The sequence below is a fragment of the Carassius auratus genome, chromosome 34, assembly GCF_003368295.1.
Source record: "Carassius auratus strain Wakin chromosome 34, ASM336829v1, whole genome shotgun sequence".
Lineage (NCBI taxonomy): Eukaryota > Metazoa > Chordata > Actinopteri > Cypriniformes > Cyprinidae > Carassius > Carassius auratus.
Genome location: NC_039276.1, coordinates 4,952,730 through 4,978,518, shown reverse-complemented (window position 1 = coordinate 4,978,518; position 25,789 = coordinate 4,952,730). Strand labels below are relative to the sequence as shown.

The window sequence follows — 25,789 nt, the reverse complement described above, 5'->3', positions numbered from 1 at the left end:
AGAGTTCCGGGCCCCTGTGCAACTGATACTCAACTGCCATTAGATCATCTGCGTTTAAGGGGAGGGGCTTACCGGTCAATTCAACTTGTTATGGCCATTTCAATTTAAATATAATAATGAGACGTGTGGAGTTACTCACTGGCACACATTTCCCTGTTTGTGTGTAGCAGAGTGTGAGTATGGAGTAGTTCTGAGGACGGTTTAGCCAGCGTACAGCAAGACACTCGTCCGTCACCCACTGCACCATGCTGATATAGAGATCCCTGCACACACAAACACACACACAGCAGGCTATTATCTCAAACTCAAAAACACATGTTATGAACTTCTGAATGTCTGAAAATGGAACATTCTTCTTTACTTCAATAAGACTATCACACCAGATTTACTTGTGCGTCTCTTCAGTGGTCAGAGTTGGAACTTGTTTATCAGTGTTTTAGCATGTAAGTACAACAAGCCTGTTGTTGTTGTGGGTAGAATGGTGTAATTCTGACAAGGTTTGGGAATCAAAATTCCAGAGAAATTCCATTAGGGTTCTAGAATAAGAACCGGATAATTTAGGTCAGGAATCAGATACTTGTTGTCAAATAAAAAATTTGATTTGGTTTATCGATTCCTATGTGCTTTTTTTCTTATCTGGACGAGACCTAGCGATCTGCCAGGACCTTGCTTGCTAATCTAAGCGCTTCAAAGTTTGGCTACATTTGTGATCAGAAGCCAAACATGTTAAGTGTAATTTCTGTGATAGCTAAACATGTTGCAAGAGAGATTACACCACCAACATAACAAAATGTTTTAGACTGCGAATGCGAATCAAACACCAACATGATTCTATTCCTAAATTACAATGATTAGGCTATTTCATTCCTCAACTTTTGACATATGTGATCAAAGTTGTGATCATTTGGTTTATCTGTGCAGAGTACGATCACACCAGTCAGTTAGTGCTGGCTGCAGGTAAAGTTTTAATTGTCTGTGATTTTAATATCCATGTTGATAATGAAAAAGATGAATTAGGATCAGCATTTATAGACATTCTGAACTCTATTGGGGTTAGACCACACATCTCAGGACCTACTCATTGTCAAAATCATATCCTAGATTTAATACTGTCACGTGGAATTGATGTTGATGGTGTTGAAATTTGAAAGACTGCACCCAAGCAATGATATCCCAGATCATTATTTTGTTCTGTGCAAGCTTCATATAGCTAAAACTGTAAATTCTAATTCTTATTACAAGTACGGTAGAACCATCACTTCTACCACTAAAGACTGCTTTGTAAGTTATCTTCCTTATGTATCCCAATTCCTTAGCATACCCAAAAACTCAAAACAACTTCATGATGCAACAGAAACTATGGACTCTCTCTTTTCCACCATTTTAAGAACAGTTGCTCTGTGGTATAATGAGCATACTCGCACCGTAAAGAAAGCAGCCTCAAAAATGGAGCACAGCTGGAGGAAAAGAAAGCTAGAGGTATTTCATATTGCTTGGCAGGAAAGTAACCTTTCCTTTAGAAAAGCATTAAAAAACTGCTATATCTGATTACTTTTAATCATTTTTAGAAGAAAACAAACATAACCCCAGATATTTATTCAATACAGTGGCTAAATTAACGAAAAATAAAGCATCAACAAATGCTGACATTTCCCAACACCACAGCAGTAATGACTTTATGAACTACCTTACTTTTAAGATCGATACTATTAGAGATAAAATGCATGCAGCCGTAACCATGCCCAGTCATAACCACGTCAGCTACAGTATCGCATCAGACAGTGTGCTATAAATCCCGAGGAACAGTTCCACTCATTTTCTACTATTGGAGAGGAAGAATTGTATAAACTCGTTAAATCGTCTAAACCAACAAAATTTATGTTAAACCCTATTCCGTCTAAGCTTCTAAAAGACCAGGCAACTAGATGAGCCCCAGTTACAGATCCCCTGTAAAGACCTTGTCTCAGAGGAGCACCAGGACAAGACCAAAGGAAACAGATGATTCTTCTGCACAATCTAACTTTGCTGCAGCCTGGAATTGAACTACTGGTTTTGTCTGGTCAGAGGAGAACTGACCCCAACTGAGCCTGGTTTCTCCCAAGGTTTTTTTCTCCATTATGTCACCGATGGAGTTTGGGTTCCATGTCACTGTCGCCTTTGGCACCTTAGTTTGGGACACTTCATTTACAGTGATATCAAAGTATCTGTGCAATCATTTGCAAGTCAATTTAAACTGAACTGAGATGATGACATCACTGAATTCAATGATGAACTGCCTTTAACTGTCATTTTGTATTATTGACACACTTGTTATCCTAATTAATGTTGTTCAGTTGCTTTGAAACAATCGATTTTGCTTAAAGTGCTATATAACTAAAGGTGACTTGACTTGTGATCAGAATGGGTTAGGGTTAGATGTACGTGTGCTATCTGGGGAACCCTAAACTGAATCAAAAGATTCGCGAACCAGCTCCGAACTCCCAAACTGACTCAAATGATTCACACTCCGAAGACACAAACTGACTCAAATAATTTGCAAACTTGCTTTGAACTCCCGAACTGATTCAAATGATTCACGATCCCACTCCGAACTCTCGAACTAATTCAAATGATTTGTGATCCCCAAACTGACTCAAATGATTCGCAAACCTGAGTCGTGACATGTCAAAGGAGAACAAAAACTGTGAACACAAGAAGGGTCAGATGTGTTTTGCGAGGTCCTGCAAACATACTTGCGAAATGAGGTAAGAAAATCGCTATCTTTATTATCTCTTGAAAATAGTAAAGTATAACCAGAGTTTACAAATGTGTAGCTTAAAGGACATGTAACCTGCAGAAGACAAATAAATACCAGTGTGTGTATTTTTGCATTGCTTTATCACAGATGAAGTTGGATGCTCACCTACTGTGTTGCTTATGTGTTGAGGTCTGCCTTTTAGAGATTTTTCCACATTTTCCTGATATGAATCCTATGCATTAGGTGTGTTATATATGTTTTTATTCTAATAATAGTTGCAAAGTGTTTTCTGAAACATATAAGTGCAAATGTCGGTACAATTTTAATGAATTAATGAAAATGAATTTAAAAATGAATTAGGATGGTTCTCAAAGTGTCAGGCCCCTCTCTGGTGGTTACGCAGGTGAATCACTAAATTACATAATGTTAATACATTTTAGTTTAATCTTTGAGTAAGGTTTTTTTGTACATTTAAGTACAGTTAATGTACAGTAAAGTTATGTAACTTTTGTTATAACGCATTTTAATTTAAACTAAGTTTTCATTTACCTGTATGTAAGCACAGTGTAGTGTTAATGTTCAAACTGTATTTCCCATGGTAAAGTGGCTGACAACAATAAATATTCTTATTAGAATAAAACTGCCTCATTTTTTAACTGTAGAGCTGTAGCTGAATAGTTTGGCCTACTACGCTGCTGAAATTAAATGTTGGTAATTATGGTGGAACTTAATATTTAATAAATGTTTTCTGAAGTGGTACTTGATATAAAAAGTTTGAGAACCAATGGTTTAAAGAAATGGTATAAAATGAAATCCTGCATTTTAAGAACTTTTCAGTAAACCATTTCTTCTTTCCCCTTGTAGAGTCATCAAGGATTCAGCTTGTTCTTGAAACATTGGTAAGAAATTGTTCATCTGCTACATTGCACTGTCACTTCTGGTAGAGATGCTTTGACCTTTTGTGATAGGTTTTGATTGTACTTAAAAATTTACTGAATTAGATTTTACTTGTTTTACTATACTGTAATGCTAGTGTTCTGATTAAAACAGTGTAACTGGGGGCTCTGAAACACTGCTTGTGAATAATTTGTGAATTGGAAACTTTCATCTGAAGCCACATCGAAGAGACGTCACTTCCTGTTTGTTGTTGGCGGCTTTACTGCGTTTGAGCTCCGTCACTATATTCTTTTCATTGACTATTTTTAACTTAATCAATTTTATACATCATCGTTTCCGTTTATATAACATGTGAATATATCCTCTATTGTATTCTACAACAAAAACAATCAGAGTGCCTCGGTATCACTAGTTTTATTTTGATCTCCCAGGTCCGATATTAGCTTTTAGCCGGTTAGCATCAGCAAGTGTGGTTGCTGCTAACTGCGCTTACATTGCTAATACTCCATTCACACACATTACCACTGCTGTACTCACTGTTACCTTCTTTAATGGCGGATGAATGTCTCCACTCTGTGCAGCTCGAGCTCGAGGCCATGGGGAAGCAGATTCGCGACCTGGAACAGAGGCAGGCCCAGCTGAGAGAGCGGAGAGCCGTGCTGGAATCATCCCGGGCTGACGCTCACAAGTCCGGGGTAAGTATACAGCGTGCTGTTAACAGTCCCACCACGTCTACTCCGTGTGTTTCTCTGCACAGGCCCGGTGCACCCAGGACGCGATCTTCCCAGATGTCCTTCACTGCGTCACCGGGACACCATGGACCCTGGGTGCATCCACATCGGAGGACGCGAGCCGGGTCCCGGGCGAACGACTTCTCCCCCTCCTGCCTTCGAGATCTCCATCCAGAACCGCTTCGCTCCCCTCCGCGAGACAGGACGCGACGCTGTGATCATCGGAGACTCCATCATAATAAGTGCTACGTTAGCCGAAGATAAAAGTGCACACTCATTGTTTGCCTGGTGCTCGTGTTCTCGATGTTTCTGCGCAGATACCCGCGATCCTGAAGGCCGACGAGAGCCCCAGAGTGGTCGTGCTTCACGCCGGGGTTAACGACACCACGCTGCGGCAGACGGAGACGCTGAAGAGGGACTTCAGCAGCCTGATCGAGACAGTTCGCAGCACGATTATCGTGTCAGAACCACTGCACACGTATCGACGAGGACACGAAAGGTTCAGAACTTTTTGCTTTAAATGAATGGTTGTTGTCATGGTGTAAAGAACAGAAACTGCTATTTGTTAATAACTGGAATCTTTTCTGGGAGCGTCCAAGGCTGTTTCGCGCTGATGGATTACACCCCGACAGAGTCGGAGCTGCTCTCTGACAACATCTCCAGGACACTTCGCTCCATGTGACTAGTAAGTCAGTTCTCAAATAACCATTATGATGAGTTTTGTTCCACCCGCTTAAATGATAAAAGTACTTGCACTGTAAAACCTATTAAGACTGTTCCCCGAATAGTGAGGTCAAAATATAAATATAATGTTGGATCTAGAAAAAATCTAAATCGCAATTAAACCAGAAGAATTTAAAGTAAATGAACCGGGCCCACTCATCGTATTAATCATACACTAGATTTAATTATGTCGCATGGAATCGATCTTACTGCTATAGATATTGCATCTCAAAGTGATGATGTTACAGACCATTTCCTTGTATCATGCATGCTGCGTATAACTGATATTAACTATATGTCTCAGCGATACCGTCTGGGCAGAACTATTGTTCCAGCCACTAAAGAGAGATTCACAAATAACCTGCCTGATCTATCTCAACTGCTATTTGTACCCAAAAATACACATGAATTAGACGAAATTACTGACAACATGGGCACTATTTTCTCTAATACATTAGAAGCTGTTGCCCCCATCAAATTGAAAAAGGTTAGAGAAAAACGTACTGTACCATGGTATAACAGTAATACTCACTCTCTCAAGAAAGAAACTTGTAGTCTTGAACGCAAATGGAGAAAAACTAACTTGGAAGTTTTTAGAATTGCATGGAAAAACAGTATGTCCAGCTATAGACAGGCTCTAAAAACTGCTAGGGCAGAGCATATACACAAACTCATAGAAAATAACCAAAACAATCCAAGGTTTTTATTTAGCACAGTGGCTAAACTAACAAAATACCAGACGCCACCTGATTCAAATATTCCACCAACGTTAAATAGTAATGACTTTATGAATTTCTTCACTGATAAAAAAGATAACATTAGAAATACAATAGCGAATGTAGATTCTACAGCGTCTAACACTTCAGTTTCATCCATCGCACCCAAAGATAAACTGCGGTGCTTTACAAATATAGGACAGGAAGAGCTAAATAAACTTATCACTGTATCTAAACCAACAACATGTTTATTAGATCCTGTACCCACTAAATTACTGAAAGAGCTGTTAGCTGTAGCCGAAGAACCGCTTCTCAATATCATTAACTCGTCGTTATCTTTAGGTCACGTCCAAAAACCATTCAAGCTGGCGGTTATCAAGCCTCTTATTAAGAAACCAAAACTAGATCCTAGTGTACTGGCAAATTATAGGCCTATTTCAAATCTTCCATTTATGTCTAAAATTTTAGAAAAAGTTGTGTCTGCTCAATTGAGCTCCTTCCTGCATACAAATGATCTGTATGAAGAATGTCAGGTTTTAGGCCCCACCATAGCACAGAAACTGCACTTGTTAAAATCACAAATGACCTGCTCCTTGCGTCAGATCAAGGCTGCATCTCATTTCTAGTCTTACTTGATCTTAGTGCTGCGTTCGACATCATAGATCATGACATACTCATAGATCGATTACAAAACTATACAGTTATTCAAGGGCAGGCTCTAAGATGGTTTAGATCCTACCTGTCCGATCGCTACCATTGTGTTTACTTAAATGGGGAGTCATCTCATTTATTATCAGTAAAATATGGAGTGCCACAAGGATCCGTCCTAGGTCCCCTTCTATTTTCAATATACATGTTGCCCCTTGGTAACATTATTAGAAAATACGGAATTAGCTTCCACTGTTATGCTGATGATACTCCGCTGTATATCTCAACGAGACCAGATGAAACTTCCCAATTATCTAAGCTAACAGAGTGTGTTAAAATTATAAAATATTGGATGACAAATAATTTTCTCCAATTAAATTCGGATAAGACAGAGATATTAATTATTGGACCAAAAAACACTACACAGAATCTTGTAGATTACAATCTGCAACTAGACGGATGTACTGTTACTTCCTCTACAGTCAGAAATCTGGGTGTTATATTAGACAGCAATTTGTCTTTTGAAAATCATATTTCCAATGTTACAAAAACTGCATTCTACCATCTTAGAAACATTGCCAAGCTACGAAACATGTTATCTGTTTCTGATGCAGAAAAGCTAGTTCATGCATTCATGACCTCTAGACTGGACTATTGTAATGCACTTCTAGGTGGTTGTCCTGCTTCGTCAATAAACAAGCTACAGGTAGCCCAAAATACAGCAGCTAGAGTCCTTACCAGGTCAAGAAAATGACCATATTACCCCAATTTTACAGTCTCTGCACTGGCTACCTATTAAGTTCTGTATCAGTTACAAATTATCATTACTTACCTATAAGGCCCTAAATGGTTTAGCTCCTGCGTACCTAACTAGCCTTCTACCACGCTACAACCCATCACGCACCCTAAGGTCACAAAACGCTGGACTTTTGGTAGTTCCTAGGATAGCAAAGTCCACTAAAGGAGGTAGAGCTTTCTCACATTTGGCTCCAAAAATCTGGAATAGCCTTCCTGATAATGTTAGGGGTTCAGACACACTCTCTCTGTTTAAATCTAGATTAAAAACACATCTCTTTCGCCAAGCATTCGAATTATGTATCTCTTAAATTGTGAGTGTAGTTGCATCTGATCAAATGTGCATTTTTATTCATTAGCTTGGGTTAAACTAATTTTACTTTGTTGGATCAGCAGCTATGCTAATGATGTCTCTATGTGTTTCTCTGTTTCTGCTGGGATCTTCATCCCGTGGTAACTAGGATTTACACAAGCTCCAGTCTGGATCCAGAACACCTGAGAAGAGATGATGCTGACCCTCAGAGGACCCCAGATGATGCTGACCCTGAATCAACAACAGAACTAACAATTATTGCTAAATGTGTGACTGCATCATATAATAACTATTAATTACTAATATTGATAGTTCATCGTCTAGCTGACTACGTCTTGTATTATTATTATTTTTTTCTAAAATCCTGTCAAACGTGCACAAACTACTAGCTACTACTAAATATTGTAGAAACAGTTTTCTGTAAAGTTGCTTTGTAACGATTTGTATTGTAAAAAGCGCTATACAAATAAACTTGAATTGAATTCATCTGAATACATTAAATAAGTGTTTAATGAATAGTGTTGTCCACTTTGTTTCCATCCTCTCTGTTACTGAACTGTAAAGTGAAAATATTGTGTGATTTATTTTTCTTTCAGTTTTCAGTTGAATATATTTCACAATATCAAATATATTGTGAAACATTGTGAACATACGTAAACTCACTGGTTAAATCTTATGTGCCCTCCAGAAGTTTGCACTCTGCAAGTGAACGACTCCTTGTGGTGCCATCCCAAAGAAGTTCAAAATCACTTTCAAGGACCTTTTCCTGGACTGTGCCCAGGTGGTGGACTGACCTCCCAATCTCAATCCGAGTCTTTACTCATTTTCAAGAAACATCTAAAGACCCATCTTTTTCGCCAACACTTAACCAGCTAGTACTAGCACTTTCTATTTTTTTCTTGTCTTTCATATTTAAAAAAAAAAGGAAAAGGAAAAAACCTGGCTATGTGTTCTGTACTACACTGGGACTCTTTCAATGATCACCCAAAGCACAACCACACTGTATGCACGAGGCTGTTGGTTCTAACATTTTAGAGTCCCCTTTGGTAGAAATCTCATTCTGCATTCCCCGTGGTAAAGAAGACACAGGGTTCCCATTAGAACCCCCCCCCACACCCCCCCACTCGGGGTGCCCTCTCTAATGCTGGGCGTTTGGAATTGTCATAATCTTCCCTCCCCTTACAGCATGCCTGGTTGAAGGTTTCCTTCTCAAACGGTGCAACACATTTTCACTGCACAAATGTACACATTTCTTGTCATGAGACACATTACTAAAACATGTTTTTTACAGAAACTGTAGTTTTCCACCAAAATAAAAGATCAACTGGTTTCAGTCATAAAGGTACAAGGGTTTCTCTTGCAAGTGCCGCAAAAAATATGCATTTATATGCCAAATTATTTTACAAAAACCTTTAAATTTTATTGTATTTGGATTGTTCTACTACATTTTTAACAATACATCCATACGCTGCCAAAATAAAGTTTGGGATTATTTTCATCTGTTTTATACAGTATGTTTCCAAAATAAAACTGCTGTTATACAATTTTGAGCATGTGGTAGTTTATTGAAGTTCATTGTAAAGCCATTGCTGGCAGTCATTTGACTCAAACGATTCGTGAACCCGATTTGAACTCCCGAACCCGATTTGAACTCCCAAACTGATTCAAATGATTCGCGAACCAAATTTGAAATCCAGAAATGACCAGAGATGTATAAAGTACTAGAGACCCATACTTGAGTAAAAGTACAAGTGCTCTATCAAAAAAGTGACTTGAGTAGAAGTTGAAGTGCTCTTTAAGCACCACACTTAAGTAGAAGTACTAAAGTATTCAACATTTTTTGTACTTAAGTATTGCAAGTAGTCTATTTTAAAATTTACTACTCAAGTACTGAAAGTAAAAGTAGAAGTATTGTGTTATGTAGCTATTAAAGAAAGTAGTCCAAAGTTTGAACATATTGTTTTTACTATTTCAAATGACTAACCTAAAGGACAATTACAATTCCTTTGACTGTAACTTCTTGTAAACAAAAAACGGTTACTAGGGTTAGTTAGCCCAATTTGCAAAATTATGTCATTAATAACTTACCCTCATGTTGTTTCAAACCCGTAAGACTTTTGAGGGTCACGAAAATACATTTTGGTCCAAAAATAGCAAAAACTACGACTTTATTCAGCATTGTCTTCTCTTCTGTGTCTGTTGTAAGACAGTTTGTGATATCCGGTTCGCGAACGAATCATTCGATGTAACCGGATCTTTTTGAAACAGTTCACCAAATCGAACTGAATCATTTTAAACTGTTCGCGTCTCCAATACGCATTAATCCACAGATGAATTAAGCCGTTAACTTGTTTAATGTGTCTGACACTCCCTCTGAGTTAAAACAAACCAATATCCCGGAGTAATTCATTGACTCAAACAGTACACTGACTGAACTGCTGTGAAGAGAGAACTGAAGATGAACACCGATCCGAGCCTTTTAATGACTCGTTCACGAGTCAAGAACCGTTTCTGTCAGACGCGTCCGATTCGTGAACCGAGGAGCTGATGATACTGCGCATGTGTGATTTAGCGTGAAGCAAACCGACACACATAGCGTCTGAACCGAACTGATTCTTTTGGTGATTGATTCTGAACTGATTCTGTGTTAATGTTATGAGCCCAGGTGCAGTCAACGCCAATGACGCCATTGCGTCGAGCGCAAAAGAATCGGTGAACTGTTTTCTTCAACTGGTTTATTGAATCGAACTGTCAGAAAGATCTAACGTTACTGGTCATCCGAGAACCGATGCAACCGGTTCTTGACTCGTGAATGAGTCATTATCTGGCTCGGCTCGGTGTTCATTTCTCTCTTCACAGCAGTTCAGTCAGCATGCGCAGTCTTCTTAATCGCTTGATTCGCTCAATGATGTGCCAGCTTCATCAAACCTCCCATCTACAGTTCTGGCAGTGGTTTGTAATGGAATGATTCGTAACATTTTTATAATTGTAACGAGTAACGATGCAGCACATAAAAAAATATGTAAAAGTATTAAACTCAGCGAAAATATGTACTGAAGTAAAAGTGGAAGTAGGAGAAAAAAATAATACTCTAGTAAAGTACAGATACCGCCTTTTAGTACTTAAGTACAGTAGCGAAGTAGTTCTACTTCGTTACTATACATCTCTGGAAATGACTCAAATGATTCGCGATCCGACTACGAACTCCCAAACTGACTCAAATGATTCACGCTCCGAACACCCAAACTGACTCAAATGATTCGCGAACCCGCTTTGAACTCCCGAACTGACTCAAATGATTCTCGATCCTGCTCCGATCTCTCGAACTGATTCAAATGATTTGCGACCCCCAAACTGACCCAAATGATTCGCGAAACCGCTTTGAACTCCCGAACTGATTCAAATGATTCGCGAACCCGCTCCGAACTCCTGAACTGACTCAAATTCAAGTTTATTTGTATAGCGCTTTTTACAATACGAATCGTTACAAAGCAACTTTACAGAAAATTATGTTTCTACAATATTTAATAGTAGCTTATGGTGGTAACTGTCAGTTTGTGCATGTTTGACAGGATTTTTAGAAGAAAAAAAAAATACAAGACGTATATTCAGCTAGACAAACATTATTAATATTATTAATTAATTGTTATAAGATGCAGTCACACTTGTAGCAATATTTGTTAGTTCTGTGATTCGCGATATTGAAATGATTCGCGATATTATTTTAATAGCATTTTAAAATATTTTAGTCATGATACCTATTATAAAATCTAAAGGTTAAATGTGATCATCATTAACAACAATAAAATGAAATATATTTCGCTGCTTTATCACACTGAAACAACTCCTATTGGTAGTTTTGTTTTATTACTTTGATCATTATTGGTTAATCTGGCTGTCATTCAGGCAACTGTACAATGAATCGGTATGCGTCTTTCTACATTTAAAAATATGACCGTTATTGTCGTGTTTCTGTGAGTGAGGCGGCTAACTGTGAGCTGCTGCTCGTTATAACCATAGACAATAAAATAAAGGTTATATAACTGACTGCTCGGTCGGTCCCTAATTATTTAATATTTGCCTGTAAATTTTTTTTTATTTTGAGCGAATTTGAGTCGTGACATGTCAAAGGAGAACACAAACTGTGAACACGAGGGGTCAGATGTGTTCTGCGAGGTCCGGCATACATACTGGCAAAATGAGGTAAGAAAATGGCTCTCTTTATTATCTCTTGAAAATAGTAAAGTATAACCAGAGTTTACAAATGTGTAGCTTAAAGGACATGTAACCTGCAGAAGATAAATAAATACCCGTGTGTGTATTTTTGCATTGCTTTATCACAGATGAAGTTAGATGCTCACCTACTGTGTTGCTTATGTGTTGAGGTCTGTCTTTTAGAGATTTTTCCACATTTTCCTGATATGAATCCCATGTAATATATTTTATTATATGATATTGGTTTGAGACTGATAGTATTTTATTTAGTGGAGAACTTTGCAGCAGTATTTTATTTCTTATTCTTGAATTTTATATATATATTATATATATATATATATATATATATATATATATATATATATATATATATATATATATATATATATATATATATATATATTATTAAAAAGTATTTTAAAAAGTGTAAACAAATTGTTAAAAATATTTTTATAGTAATTAGCAACCTGCAGTTTAATGTTTCCATTTCTTTCCCTTACGGTACCGAAAATGAACCGAACCGTGACTTTAAAACCGAGGTGCGTACTGAACCGTGATTTTTGCGTACCATTACACCCCTACTATCTGGGGAACCCCAAACTGATTCAAATAATTTGCGGACCAGCTCCGAACTCCCGAACTGACTCAAATGATTCACACTCCGAACTCCCGAAATGATACAAATGATTTGCAATCCCGCTCCGAACTCTCGAACTGATTCAAATGATTTGCGATCCCCAAACTGTCCCAAATGATTCATGAACCCGCTTTGAACTCCCGAACTAACTCAAATGATTCGCGATCCCGCTACGAACTCCCGAACTGGTTCAAATGATTCACACTCCATACTCCGAACTCCCAAAATGACTGAGTTGCAGTAATCCAATCGTGATTTTACAAAAGCATGCATAACCATTTCAAACTTCTCTAAAGACAAAAATGGCTTCAACTTCATGAGAAGACGAAGATGATTAAAACAGGAATTGACAGATGCACTTATATTCTTATCAAATTTAAAATTATCAAACCAAACACCTACATTTCTTGCACATGCAGTTCTATATGGAGAACGAAAGTTCAGATTCAAAATCATGTACACAGTGGTCATTTGAGCCAAACAAAATGAATTCAGTGGTACTTTCATTGAGGCTTAAGAAATTAGTTGCAAGCCAATTTTTTAGTTTATCGAGTCTAAAATTTGCTTTAAAGCCTGTTTATCACGCTTCAAAGGAATGTTTATTAAAGTGTTGATGGCATACAGATGAAAAGAGACCCCAACCCTTTTAAAATAGATCCTAAAGGAAGCATATAAACAGAAAACAGTACCAGACCAAAAATTGAGCCCTGAGGGACACCAGACTTTAAATACATCTCAGATGAGCATTGGTTTCCATTACTAACAACATATCTCCTATTGGTGAGATATGAACAAAACCACTGCAACACTGTGCCCCGAAGGCCAACACAAGTTTCAAGACGTGATATAAGTGTATTATGATCAACTAAATCAAAGCCAGAACTGAGGTCCAACAGAACCAAAGCCATAGACTGCCCAGATTCAGTAGTTAGCATAGTATCATTCAAAACTCTTAAGAGAGCTGACTCAGTAATGTGATAGGATTTAAAACCAGATCGAATGTTTTCAGATATCGAATTGATAGTCAATTAAGATTGTAGTTGATTTAGAACAACTTTCTCTAAAAATTTGGAAAGAAAAGTCAAGTTGGAAATAGGATTAAAGTTAACCAGTAGGATTACTTTATTGATGTAGGATCCAGACTTGTTTTTTTAAGATGAGGCCACACCGTGGCAAGTTTAAAGTCGCCAGGTACAGTGCCAGTATAGAGGCATTTGTTAATAACAGACTGGTCAGGGACAACAGTCTCAATAATCTGTCCAAGGAAACATGAAGGAATTACATCCTGGGGACACAGGTTTCAGAGTAGACATAATCTCAATCAGAGTATTCAAGTTTACAGGCTCAAAGACAGACCAGGTGGAAGGGGTGATTGGCAATTTATATGCCGACAGAGTCATCAAAGATGTAATTTGGTAAATCTTATCATTAAAATGATTTGAAAAGTCCTTACAAAAAGAGACAAATAACTCAGGAAACAGATTAAGAGTTGGACGAAGAACAGATTCAGCTGTGGCATTTGGCTTATGGCTATTTTTTATTAACTACACTTTGCAGCTTTAGAAGCTCGCTGATAGGCAGAAAGGGAGTCACTTAAAATTTCATGACACTTGTAGTTTGTCTTTTTTCCATTTACGTTCAGCCTTTCTACATATCTGTCTGAGAGAACTAGTGAAATCATTTTGCCAAGGTACTGAATTGTGTTTGTTTTTTCTTTTCACCTTTAGTGGTCAAACAGAGCTTAATATATTAGAACAGGTAGCATTGAACAGACTTAGATGTTCATCAGCACACAAGTGATACATAGAGGAATTGATATCCTGATTAGCACTGAGATCTACATACATGGAGGAAAATGTGTCACTTTAATGGTCAGTGATGATTCAAATCCATCCTGGAACTGGAGAATGTCTATGAGTATTCCCGTCCAATGGCATAGAAAACTATATAGGTTTGTTATCAGACAAGACTGCATCATCGATCATTTTCTTCAGAATTTTCATGAGTGAACCACAACTTCCATTGTGGGGGGTGGGGGAGCTCTTTCCAGAATCTTATTTCCAGAATCATGCAGTTCTATTCTGCACACAAACAGCTCTTAAATAATTTTTATGTAGCCTGTTGATTTTTTTTTCATGGTTTTCATTGGAATCAAAACTGGGAATTGAAAAGAATCTGAATCAATAAGAGGAATCAGAATTGGAATCGATAAAATTCAAACATACCCAACTAAGCTGACTAAAATAGCATGTAAATTATTAACTTTTAAAATTTTCAATTCAAAATCATATGTAATCATATCTTAATATTTTTTTCAAATAAAGAAATAAAAAGTAAGCGGAATGACCTGCAATATTCTAGAGTCATTCAGATATCTAGTAAATAAAGTCTGCCATTACAAATGGACATTTTTTTTTACCACATAATGACTCTAATTTGCTTCCTTGCTTAGGAATTTAAAACCCTTAACCTTTAATCTTTAATCTTAAATACTACACTAATTGTAATATAAGTATTAGAAATATTAGAATAAACATTTTAAGTCATTAATGGACCATATTTGAGGAACCAAAAGATCTCCTCAAAATATTAAATAAATATTAATGAACTAAAATATACAACACTTGTTTAACTGAAAAATTGTTAAGCTGTATGGTCACATTATAAGTAAGGAATAGGCCTACCTGAGGGGTAAGAAAACCAGAATAAAGATGATACTGTAAAGGTCATCAACGTAATAATCAATGCATAATATGCTGTTATGTTTAACAAACAAATTGCTGCATATACCTGTATAATGAAGATGTCATCTATCTTAAATACATTCAACTGTAATGTGTGCTGGTTTGTTTGAAGAGCTCTATGGGTCACGTGACCGCACGGTGACGCTGGTGAGATCAAGGCTTGTCGCAAATGTTTTTCAATGGCTCTGGCTTTAACTGAAGTGCTACATTTTATGATGTATGCCGCATTATGTGCACCAAAACAGTATTTAGTATTAAAACGTACAACATTCGAAAGCTGATACTTTGTTTCACATCACAGTTGGCTACCCTGTGTGTGTGTGTGTGTGTGTGTGTGTGTGCTCATGTGTTGTACCTTCTCTGTAAGCTGTCAGGATGCAGGAGTTGTGTAGCATGTGTAGATCCATTAACACTGATCACATACAGTGTCACTTCAGGATTCATCTGTCCAGCCTGTTGCACACAGTGAAATCAAGGGGAATCAGTGTTCTGTTGTTCACCGCTACAGGCACAGCTGTAACTAACTAGCCACAACTCAAGGGGGGTATTTGATAATTTATAATTTGACTGACACAGCAATTTCCTTAGGGTTAGGTTTAGGTAAGGGTCAGTGCAGATACACATTACACATTCAGCAGCAGGACAGCAGGTTGAGGCAGATGGCCGTCCGCGTACCTTTGGGTAAGGATACTGTTGTCCACGAGGGTAAAGCGTTCCCGTGAAACGCGGCAGATGCATGTTGGGCACCAGAGTGTCATTGATGGTGAGAAATGCCAGATGGGAGCCTGATGGAGACCACCAGTGAGCAGCTGAAGAGTGCAGGACCTCCTCTGATGGACAAGAAGATGAACAGCAAAGGGTCCATGAAATGTTATCCATAAAATAACAAAAACAACTCGAATAGCACAGCTTGTGTTGTTAAAAACAGTGTGATGATGGTGCGTTACCCTCATAAAGCCAGTCAGTTATTCCATTAAATATGAGGCCATCTCGTCCCGATGACGTCAATCTGAGAGAACTGCTCTTCACATCTGGCTGATAGTAAATATTATTCTCAAATATGTACACCTGAGACAGAGAGAGAGAATGAGCTGAGAAGATGCCATGCTCATAGACAAATGTCACTCTTAGAAACGAAAGAAAGCTCTGCAGAATGAAGTGAAAACAGATGTCAGTGTTTCAAAGCATTGTTTCTCAAGTTTTTCCATTCACATGTGTTTGTCCAGCAGATTTCCTCAGTGTAGTGTTCAGTAAATCATTTTACACAGAGTTTGGCTCAGTTTATTCAGAAATATGAAAGTCACTAAAGTCTAGTTATTAGTAGTAGTAGTAGTAGTAGTATTAATAATAATAATAATTATTATTATTATATTATCTTGAGTAAAGTCAAGTAGTTTATCACTGGATGTTCCGGCTGGTCTTTTAACATTTATTTCATAAGATATGTCTGACATTAATTTAATAAACATGTGATTATTAAATGTTTAGCTTGCTTTAGATATCTTACCTATTGAAACACAAATGCCCCCATGGTAAGGCTAAAAGTAACGTAATTTTGGTTAATTATTAACCATACCATTGTATTTAACATGATTACAATTTAATAAAAATAATAATAATTTCACATTACTAATTATAATGCTTTCATTTCCAGTATTATTCAAACAAAGAACAAAGAAAATGTACATTATCAAAGAACATTATCACTGCATTTACATCTGCAGTTAATTTATGATGAGAAACACTGAACAAAACTCTTGTTTTAATGCACAATGCAGTAAACCATGAAAAAATATGATGCAATATGTGCAGATAGCAGACTAAATTTGATGCTGTTGTAGACATTTTTGTTTAATTTTCATTTTATGCAACAGCTGTAGTAGATATAGTGTGTGTGTGTGGGGGGGGGGGGGGGGGGGGTATTTTGTCTCCAACTCCTTCCTCTGACCAGGGGAAGGCCAAGCCTTACACACACTCTACCTTTGGCTCTCTGTCATCACAACCAAGATTCTGTTTAATGCCACCTGTTTATCTTTCATCAGAAGTGCCCTTAATGCCTCTTCTGGCAAGAGATACTGGATCGGTGCTAGTGTTTCAAGTCTCTGGTAAAACAGACAGTCAAAAACTGAGAGGTCCTGGATCCTGTTTCTACAGGATCCGACACAAATGAAGCCCTGGTTTGCCTTGCTTTGTACCGTAGTGCTGCTTCTCAATACTCAAACGGACACTTTCTTCTTTCCTTACTCCTCCGGCCTGTGACCCGGAAGCAGATCAAAGCTAGCCATCTTAAGGACATCTAAATTCTCTAATTGCTCTGCGAGGAGGTGAGGAACAAGGAGTGAGGAAGCTTTTAGAGGAGCAATGAGCGAGGATGCAGAGATGAATCCTGTATGGAAGACATTCTTGTTGAAAAAACATGACACACATAAATTCTTCTACCCTTCACATCTTTCACAATAATGTTAATATTAATGTTTTACCTCTGCAGTTTATATAAACCATGCATCTCGCATATTTCAACAGGACATTCTTCTTTATTAATATTTATTATTAATGTCTTAAATAACCAAACTTTAACAACATAAGGTCAAAATACTCCAATGTGCAACGCTTTCCTTTGATTCCTTCATCCTACTTTTCTTTCCTTGCATCCTTCCCTCAAATCCTAGGGAGGGTGGAACTCTGATGTGAGGATCCCAAATAAGAAATGAGAAACACTCCGAGTCTTTTACTCACCAGCTGTTGCCTGTGATTTCCCCATGATGCAAACTGTAGAACACAATCAGAGACCTCCGGAGGATTCAGTTCATGCACTTCCCTGGAGAGACACACACACACACACACACACAGAAAGAGAAGTGCACCTTCATTACATAACATTCACATTAATAACAGTTCTGCTATGCACATTACCTGTCTATATGTGTAATACCGTGTTTGTAAGTTGTAGATCAAGTAAGATGCCAGGTAGGAGTATCGATACACCTAAAAACAAGTTCAAAATTATTTAGACTAGATGAAACCTTGTGCAAAACATAATTCATGACAACACCACACCTAACTATATATAAATATATAACTTGATCTCTGACCTTTCTGACATCATATGCCATTAACACATATTTGAGGTCTGGTGACACGGCAAACTTGGAGGCCTTGAACTCTGCCTGTGTGAATAATCGAAGAGATGATAACAAATGGTTATCCTTCAACAATCAATATTATGATGCTGAAGTGTAGCAATGTGTGACTATTAATTGGGAGTTTAACATATTCATGAACTGAAATTGTGGTTACACATTGTACATTGAAATTAATTGTTATACATTCCCAAATAAAACAGGTTAGTCTGAACTTTTGATTTGGATGTTTTTATTGTCTCTATTAGACAATAAAAGGTGCACATTTTAGGTTCATAGTGTACTTTGTCTGTCATCTCTTGATGATATGTCATCGTTGACTTGATTGCAAATAAATGCACAGACACTATTTAACTGAACAGAGATGACATCACTGAATTCAATGATGAACTGCCTTTAACTGTCATTTTGCATTATTGACACACTAATTTTTCCTAATGAATGTTGTTCAGCTGCTTTGACGCAATGTATTTTGTTTAAAGCGCTATATTAATAAAGGTGACTTGACTTGACCTGACTTATGTAACATCACTCACAAATGTAGTGTTTTTCATTAAAACCTCCGTCTGATTGGTCTCCATGTTCAGCATCTTAAGATCTCCTTCTCTGTCCTTGTAGACGAGTTGTTGAGCTGAAACATATTCACACAAACATAAAGCACACGGTCTGACACTGCTATTTAGATTAAAGAGTTAGGATTGTTTCATAGAGCCTCCATATACATGTTTACCAGCTGCTGCAGAGCATGAACTGAGATTGAGACCGAGCGTGTGTGTGTAATCTTTCTCACCAGAAACCCATTGAGCTTCGAGATCATGATTCTGCAGCTCACTGGAGAAAAGGTCATCCAGGGTCAGACAGGTCCTCAAAGTGTGGTGAGCATCACCTGATACCATCAACACACACACACACACACTTATATGAACATGTTCACTATGAAAGTTACAAATGCCTTCTCATGACTCCATTGACTAACCTGGGACTGCTTGACCTGACAAACATGGAGCCTGAACTTGCTCATTCTCTTTGCAAATATGATGCAATTTCTTTATTTCTTAAAACAAGGAAATAATTTATCATTTTATCCTATTTTTTATATACATATTTTGCTCAGTCACTGTTTCTGTTCTTTTGCTGTTGCAGACAGTAAGAATGAAAAAAAATGAAATAATTTGGTGAAGAGATATATGGAAATGTAATGTGATACAAGTTATCCTAAGCAGACTTAAATCCAGACATTTTTGGGGCTCGGTCGGGTGACAGACTTTTGCCTTTACTCTGTGAATGAATGTGGACTGGACTGGAAACACACAGACCTTTAGACAGCAGAAAGATGGACAATCCGATCAGCGACAGCACAAATGCAATGACCAGAAGAGAGATTCCCACTCCCTTCCAGTTCATCTCAGTGGAAACACTTCCCACATCCTACAGATAGAGCGAAAGAGGGATTTCAACCTTATTAGTCCAATTGATAATACATTTACATTAACCTTTAAAGAGAACGTCTGTGTGATCTTAGACTTCACATACTTGCAGAAGGACATTCCAATATTAATAAAAATGTGGTCATTTGCTTCTTTTAAGCTCCACACAGCTGATACATAGAACTGACTGTCAATGTTTTGTCACAGCAGTTTACTAGTAGAGAGTGATGTTTATTATCAAGTAAAGGGTTAACAGGGCTGATGTGAGACTCCAATCAGTAGGAATGGCCAACAAAAACAAAGCCATGTGCTCAGACACAAGACCAACAAAGACAGAACACACATGACTGTCAGGGCAGGATCCTGACACGTGACATAAAACTGATAATCAGTTTAAGACAATATTACAGTAACAAGAAATCTGATTAAGATGGCTGTATTAATCCAAATACTTTGTTTTGTTAATTTATTCAGAAGATCCACTGTGATGGGAACTTAAATTAAATTATACTATTAAAATTCAAATACTACTTTAACTTAAATTAGAAGAATCACCAAAATGCTGCATAATAAATAGCAAAAGCAAGAGAATAATCTGATTGCCTTAGTCTTTTTGAATCACACTGGTTACATGTACAGGTGCTTCTCAATTCATTAGAATTTCGAGGAAAAGTTCACTTATTTCAGTAATTCAACTCAAATTGTGAAACTCCCGTATTACATAAATTCAGTGCACACAGACTGAAGTAGTTTAATTCTTTGGTTCTTTTGATTGTGATGTTTTTGGTTCACATTTAACAAAAAACTCACCAATTCACTCTCTCAACAAATAGTGAAGTCGCAACATTTGACAAGTAACACATACTTGAAATTGGTGCTCTGCATTTAACCCATCCCAGTACACACGAAGTGAACACAGGGGGTTCAGTGCCTTGCTCAAGGGCACTTCAGTCATGAGTATTGAGGGAGGAAGCCCCCCCCCCCCCAACTCCTGCCAGCACCGAGACTCAAACCGGCGCCCTCCTGGTAACTAGTCAAAGTCTCTAATCATTAGGCCACAGCTGCCCCAATAAAATGTATGTTAATTTACTGTACATGTACTCAATACTTGGTAACGGCTCCTTTTGCTTTAATTACTGTCTCAGTTCAGCGTGGCATGGAGGAGATCAGTTTGTGGCACTGCTGAGGTGGTCTGAAGCCCAGGTTTCTTTGACAGACAGTCAAGCACACCAAAACAATGGTCATTTTGGGAGTGTGGACAGGTGCCAAATCCTGCATGAAAAAATTCAATCACCATTTAAAAAAAAAAAAAGCTGGTCAGTAGAAGGAAGCATGAAGTGCTCCAAAATTTAATTTCACCCAAATCATCACAGACTGTAGAAACTTAACACTGGACTTTAAGCAACTTGGGTTATGAGCTTCTCCAGCCTTCCTCCAGGCTCTTGACACGTCTGTGTGTGGTGCTCTTGATGCCTTGACTCCAGATTCAGGCCATTCCTTGTGAAGTTCACTAATATTCTTGAACTGATTTAGCTTGACAATCCTCATAAAGATGCAGTTCTCTCCGTTGTTTGTGCATCATTTTCTTCCATCTTTTTTCGTTCTACTCAACATTCTGTTAACATGTTAACATACAGCAGGTGTCAGTGATTGTCAGAGAGCATTCTGAAGGCTCAGGAAACCTTTGCAGCTGTTTTGAGTTGATTAGCTGATTGGCATGTCATCATATTCCATTTTTTTTAGATGTGAATTGGTGTTTTTTTATTAAATGTGAGCCAAAATCATCACAATTTTTTAATACATGATGAGTTTCACAATTTTAGTTGAATTACTGAAATAAATGAACTTTTTCACAACATTTTAATTTATTGAGAAGCACCTGTATAATAGTACAGATCCTAACTGTGGTTACTGTGTTGATGTCAGATGAAGGATGCACTTTGGAAATTATGTTTTTTATAGTTAATTGTGCTATTTATTAGCATATTTATCATCTTTTGGATAGAGCATGTCTGAAAATTTGTTTTCATGTGTTTTTTTAGATCTAGTCACAGTATGTCAGTTTTTGTTCTTGCTGTTCTGAGTGTCCTGTATTTATGTGTTTGTGTCTTCAGTTCTGTAACCTCTAAATGAAACTCTTCGTGGCATATGTACAGTCTGTTTAATAATGGTGCAAAATTGTGATTTTTTTTTTTTTTTATAAAAGCTAACCAAATAAAAGCTGCTCCAGATATTTTATTTCAACTGAGAACTTTTCACTTGAAAGCATCAGTGTAATGTTTTGTGTTTAGGCGGAATCTGATTGACTTTGTTCTATTTTTAATTAGGTACTGAACACTATTTATTTCTCAAAACTGTAACCCTGTACAGCTAAGTTTTTTCTCTGTCTTGGATTCTGACAGAATGTGTTAGACTTTGAATCAACACATCTGATAAACCAACACACATTTACTTTATGAAAAGAGGATGCCTTTGAAAGCAGTATTATCTGGAAGCAGACAAACAAAAGTCAAAATCTGTTTGTTTTTTAGGATTTAGGGCATTAAGACCATGTTAAGATATCTGAGCATGAATACCAGGCATTATGCCATCATTTGTTTGGTTATATAACTCTTTGAAATAAAGTCACCCATTAAATATACGTCATTTGGGCCAGACAAGTCAATTCTGTTTTTTCCTTTGAGAATGACATATACTAAGTTTAATTATAGAATGCATTCCCTCAACACAATACGGATAGATTTGTTTGTTGTCTTTTTTTTTCTCTGCATTGTGGCTTAACTGTACTGTTAATGATTGGCAGGAGATTAAAGTTAGAGTTGAGTTAAATTTCAAGAAACTCATGGAGTAATCATGTAATCATTGCGAAGTAGCGTAAATGATTGGAACTTTTAAAAACATGATCTGTATCATCTGCTTTTCTAAGCCCTTGTGAATGCATATTTAGATTAGATTTCAGAGTAACTCCAGTTACAAACAACATCTAATTTCTTTTTTTTTTCTTTTTTTTATGAATGGGAATTTTTCATGGTCAAGAGCAGCAACAACAAAAGCCAGTATAAACACATGCTGCAGGCTCCTTCATGCTCTACATTTAGATGCACTCAGTAAGTTTGAGTGAGTCTCATTAATGATTGAATGAAAGTCCTCTGACGTCTCCCTAGGGATTGGCTTGACCTTCATCCAGTTAAATCTTTAATCTGCAGAGAGCTTTAACCTAACATGAGCTATTTTATCTTACTTGCCATGGTGGCAAACTAACCCTACATGCAGAGATGGTGATCATATATGTTTAAGTGTTTAGTTCATTTGAATTAGAGAACGAGTTCAAGGTTTGCCCACTAGTTTGTAAAACTGACATTATGCAGTATATCTGTCTGTCATCCTTGTAGAGAAAAACTTTTACTGATACAGTGCAGAAAGGCTGTTACCAAAAAGTTTCAAAGCAGCTCATCTGCACTCACACAGAAACAGCCTTGATTATTTCTTTTGCAAATAATGATGAGCAGAACTCTTCCTCACCTTCACATCGATGGATGAGCGCCTCTGGCAGTGGTTGGAGACTCCAGCGGTCTGATTCATGTCTTACAGTTTTTTTCCCGCAGTTAATGGCAGTGAAGTGGACACTGGTGTGATGCTCCGAGTGTGTTATCCTGTACTGATGAGCACACGCTCCGTCACTGCAGCTCTCGATCAGAATCCAGCTGCGCGTCAGCAATGCACCAGATGCAGAACCATCTGTGTGTTGACATGAGTGACGAGAGGAGCGCAGAATCACCATAAACATCAGTCTGCTGGATTATAGCAATGCGCTCAATGAATTACAAAAGTAGGACACGGGCCAACAAACAATCTCAAACAATCAGTCTATACCCAAAAAATAAACACAAAGTAGCAATAAGCTTTAAGTAACTATATTTAAAGAGGCACAAGAGACAGTGTAGGGGGAGAAGAGAAGACCAAAAAAGTGTCTCTTTTCTCTCAATCGCTCCTCTTCACATGTTTTCTCCTCTCACGTCTCTCGTGTCTTTCTTCAATTTCAATTTAAAGTACTTGATTGTTTACATAAAATAATACATTATATGAAACGTATTATTTATTAAACATATTACCGTTAGGTAAAATTAAATCTATATTTTTGATAGGTAAGACGTTTTAATGTTATTTAAAATAAGTTTCTATGAATTTATGAGATCCAAAGTCCAGCAAAAACAGTAATATTGTGAAATTTATTTGGTTTTTTTACCATTTACAATAGCTATTTTATATGTGAATGTATGTTAAAATGTCAGTTATTCCTGTGAAGCAAGCAGAATTATCAGCATCATTCCTCCAGTCTTCAGTGTCGCGTGATCTTCAGAAATCAGAATAATATGATGATTTGCTTATACTGTATGTGTTTTTGAGAATGTGCAGCTGAAATTTAATTGTCTTAAAAAATTTATTAAACAGTCTTTCCATTGTAAGTCAAGTAAACTTTATTTTTATAGGGGTTTTAACAATACAGAATGTGACAAAGCAACTGAACACCATTAAATAGAAAAATGATGTGTAAATAAAGCAAAAAGGCAGTTCATCATTGAATTCAGTGAATTCAGTGTCTGTGCATTTATTTGCAATCAAGTCAATGATATCGCTGTAGATGAAGTGACCCCAACTAAGCAAGCCAGAGGCGACAGCGGCAAGGAACCGAAACTCTATCGGTGACAGAATGGAGAAAAAAACCTCAGTTGGGGTCAGTTCTCCTCTGACCAGACGAAACCAGTAGTTCAATTCCAGGCTGCAGCAAAGTCAGATTGTGCAGAAGAATCATCTGTTTCCTGTGGTCTTGTCCTGGTGCTCCTCTGAGACAAGGTCTTTACAGGGGATCTGTATCTGGGGCTCTAGTTGTCAATGTTATCACGTACGCTGCTGTTTGCAGAATTACCGGACTTGCGTCCCGTCCACAGGGGATCACACATATATCCTGTCCTTTTTCTATGAAAGTACGAACATGTATCATACATCTCCGGGTATCCACATACAGCGACAATGTTTAATCCCCCGTTGAAATTTCGGATTTCTGCCTCCACTAGTTACGTCATAATCACGTAATTACTAGAGCAAGCTCCTGATTGGTTAACGCGGAGCAAATTTTCAGATTTTTCAACTCGCATAATTTATCTCCATGTCATTTTTACATCTGGAATAATTTTACTATTTTATACAAAAATAAGAGTATATTTTTGAAAACTTGGTTTGATGAGGGCATTCTTGTGGTTGGTCAGTTGTTGAATTATCATTTAATAACTTATGATGAGTTTCTTTCATACTTCAACCTCCCTGTTTCCCCTAAAGAATTTGCCTCTGTAATTGGTGCTATCTCTTTGGGTGTTGTCTCTTTATGTAGAGGTATTTCATACTCTAAACGTGTGTCTTTATTGCATCTAACTGATACGATTTGTTTTTTTCGACAGGCAAAAATAATAAGGCTTTACGTACCCTTTTTCAAAAAGAACTTGTCAGGTAACCACATGTAATTTCCTATTGGTCAAGTTTTATTGGAACTATTAATTGGAATAAGGTCTGGTTGTTACCTAATAAATATATTCTTACAAATAAGGTCAAGGAAATTTCATTCAATATACTGCATAAATTTTACCCTGCTAAACATTTTTTATCCAAATTTAATGAAGACCTTGATGTAAAGTGTTCATCTTGTTTTTTGCAACCAGAAACTGTACCTCATACTTTCTGGCACTGTCAGTATACCAAAAAGGCTGTGGTGGGAAGTTTCAAAATTGATAAATAACGAATTAGAATGTAATTTTCTTTTGTTATACGAACATGTTATATTTCTTTTTTTTTTTACAATATGAAAAGAGTATGTAAAGGAAGCGTATATTATTAATCTTTTGATTATTTTAGTTAAAGCTGCGGTAGGGAACTTTTGACGCTCTAGCGGTTAATAAACAGAACTGCTTGCATCTTGCGGAAGAACATAGTAGCCGGAACTACTTCTCTCTGTTTATGTCTATGAAGAGTCACAAAGGTACTGGGTTACTCCGCCGCGGTATCCCCGAAGCA

The 25,789-nt window shown here is 37.3% G+C and overlaps 1 protein-coding gene across 1 annotated transcript in view; it reads right to left on the bottom strand.

Moving 5' to 3' along the window:
* Positions 1-23,590, bottom strand: part of LOC113053001 (inactive dipeptidyl peptidase 10) — a 50,201-nt gene extending 26,611 nt beyond the window's left edge. The window contains exons 1-11 of the mRNA XM_026217580.1: positions 23,246-23,590; positions 19,613-19,724; positions 19,087-19,182; positions 18,833-18,927; positions 18,249-18,323; positions 18,089-18,141; positions 17,893-17,974; positions 16,104-16,224; positions 15,832-15,986; positions 15,512-15,609; positions 140-263 (exon numbers count right to left, since the gene is read on the bottom strand). Coding sequence (XP_026073365.1) covers positions 140-263; positions 15,512-15,609; positions 15,832-15,986; positions 16,104-16,224; positions 17,893-17,974; positions 18,089-18,141; positions 18,249-18,323; positions 18,833-18,927; positions 19,087-19,182; positions 19,613-19,724; positions 23,246-23,305 — 1,071 coding nt within the window. The 5' untranslated portion in view covers positions 23,306-23,590. The remainder of the gene's footprint in view (positions 1-139; positions 264-15,511; positions 15,610-15,831; positions 15,987-16,103; positions 16,225-17,892; positions 17,975-18,088; positions 18,142-18,248; positions 18,324-18,832; positions 18,928-19,086; positions 19,183-19,612; positions 19,725-23,245) is intronic.
* Between the last annotated feature and the right edge of the window lie 2,199 nt (positions 23,591-25,789).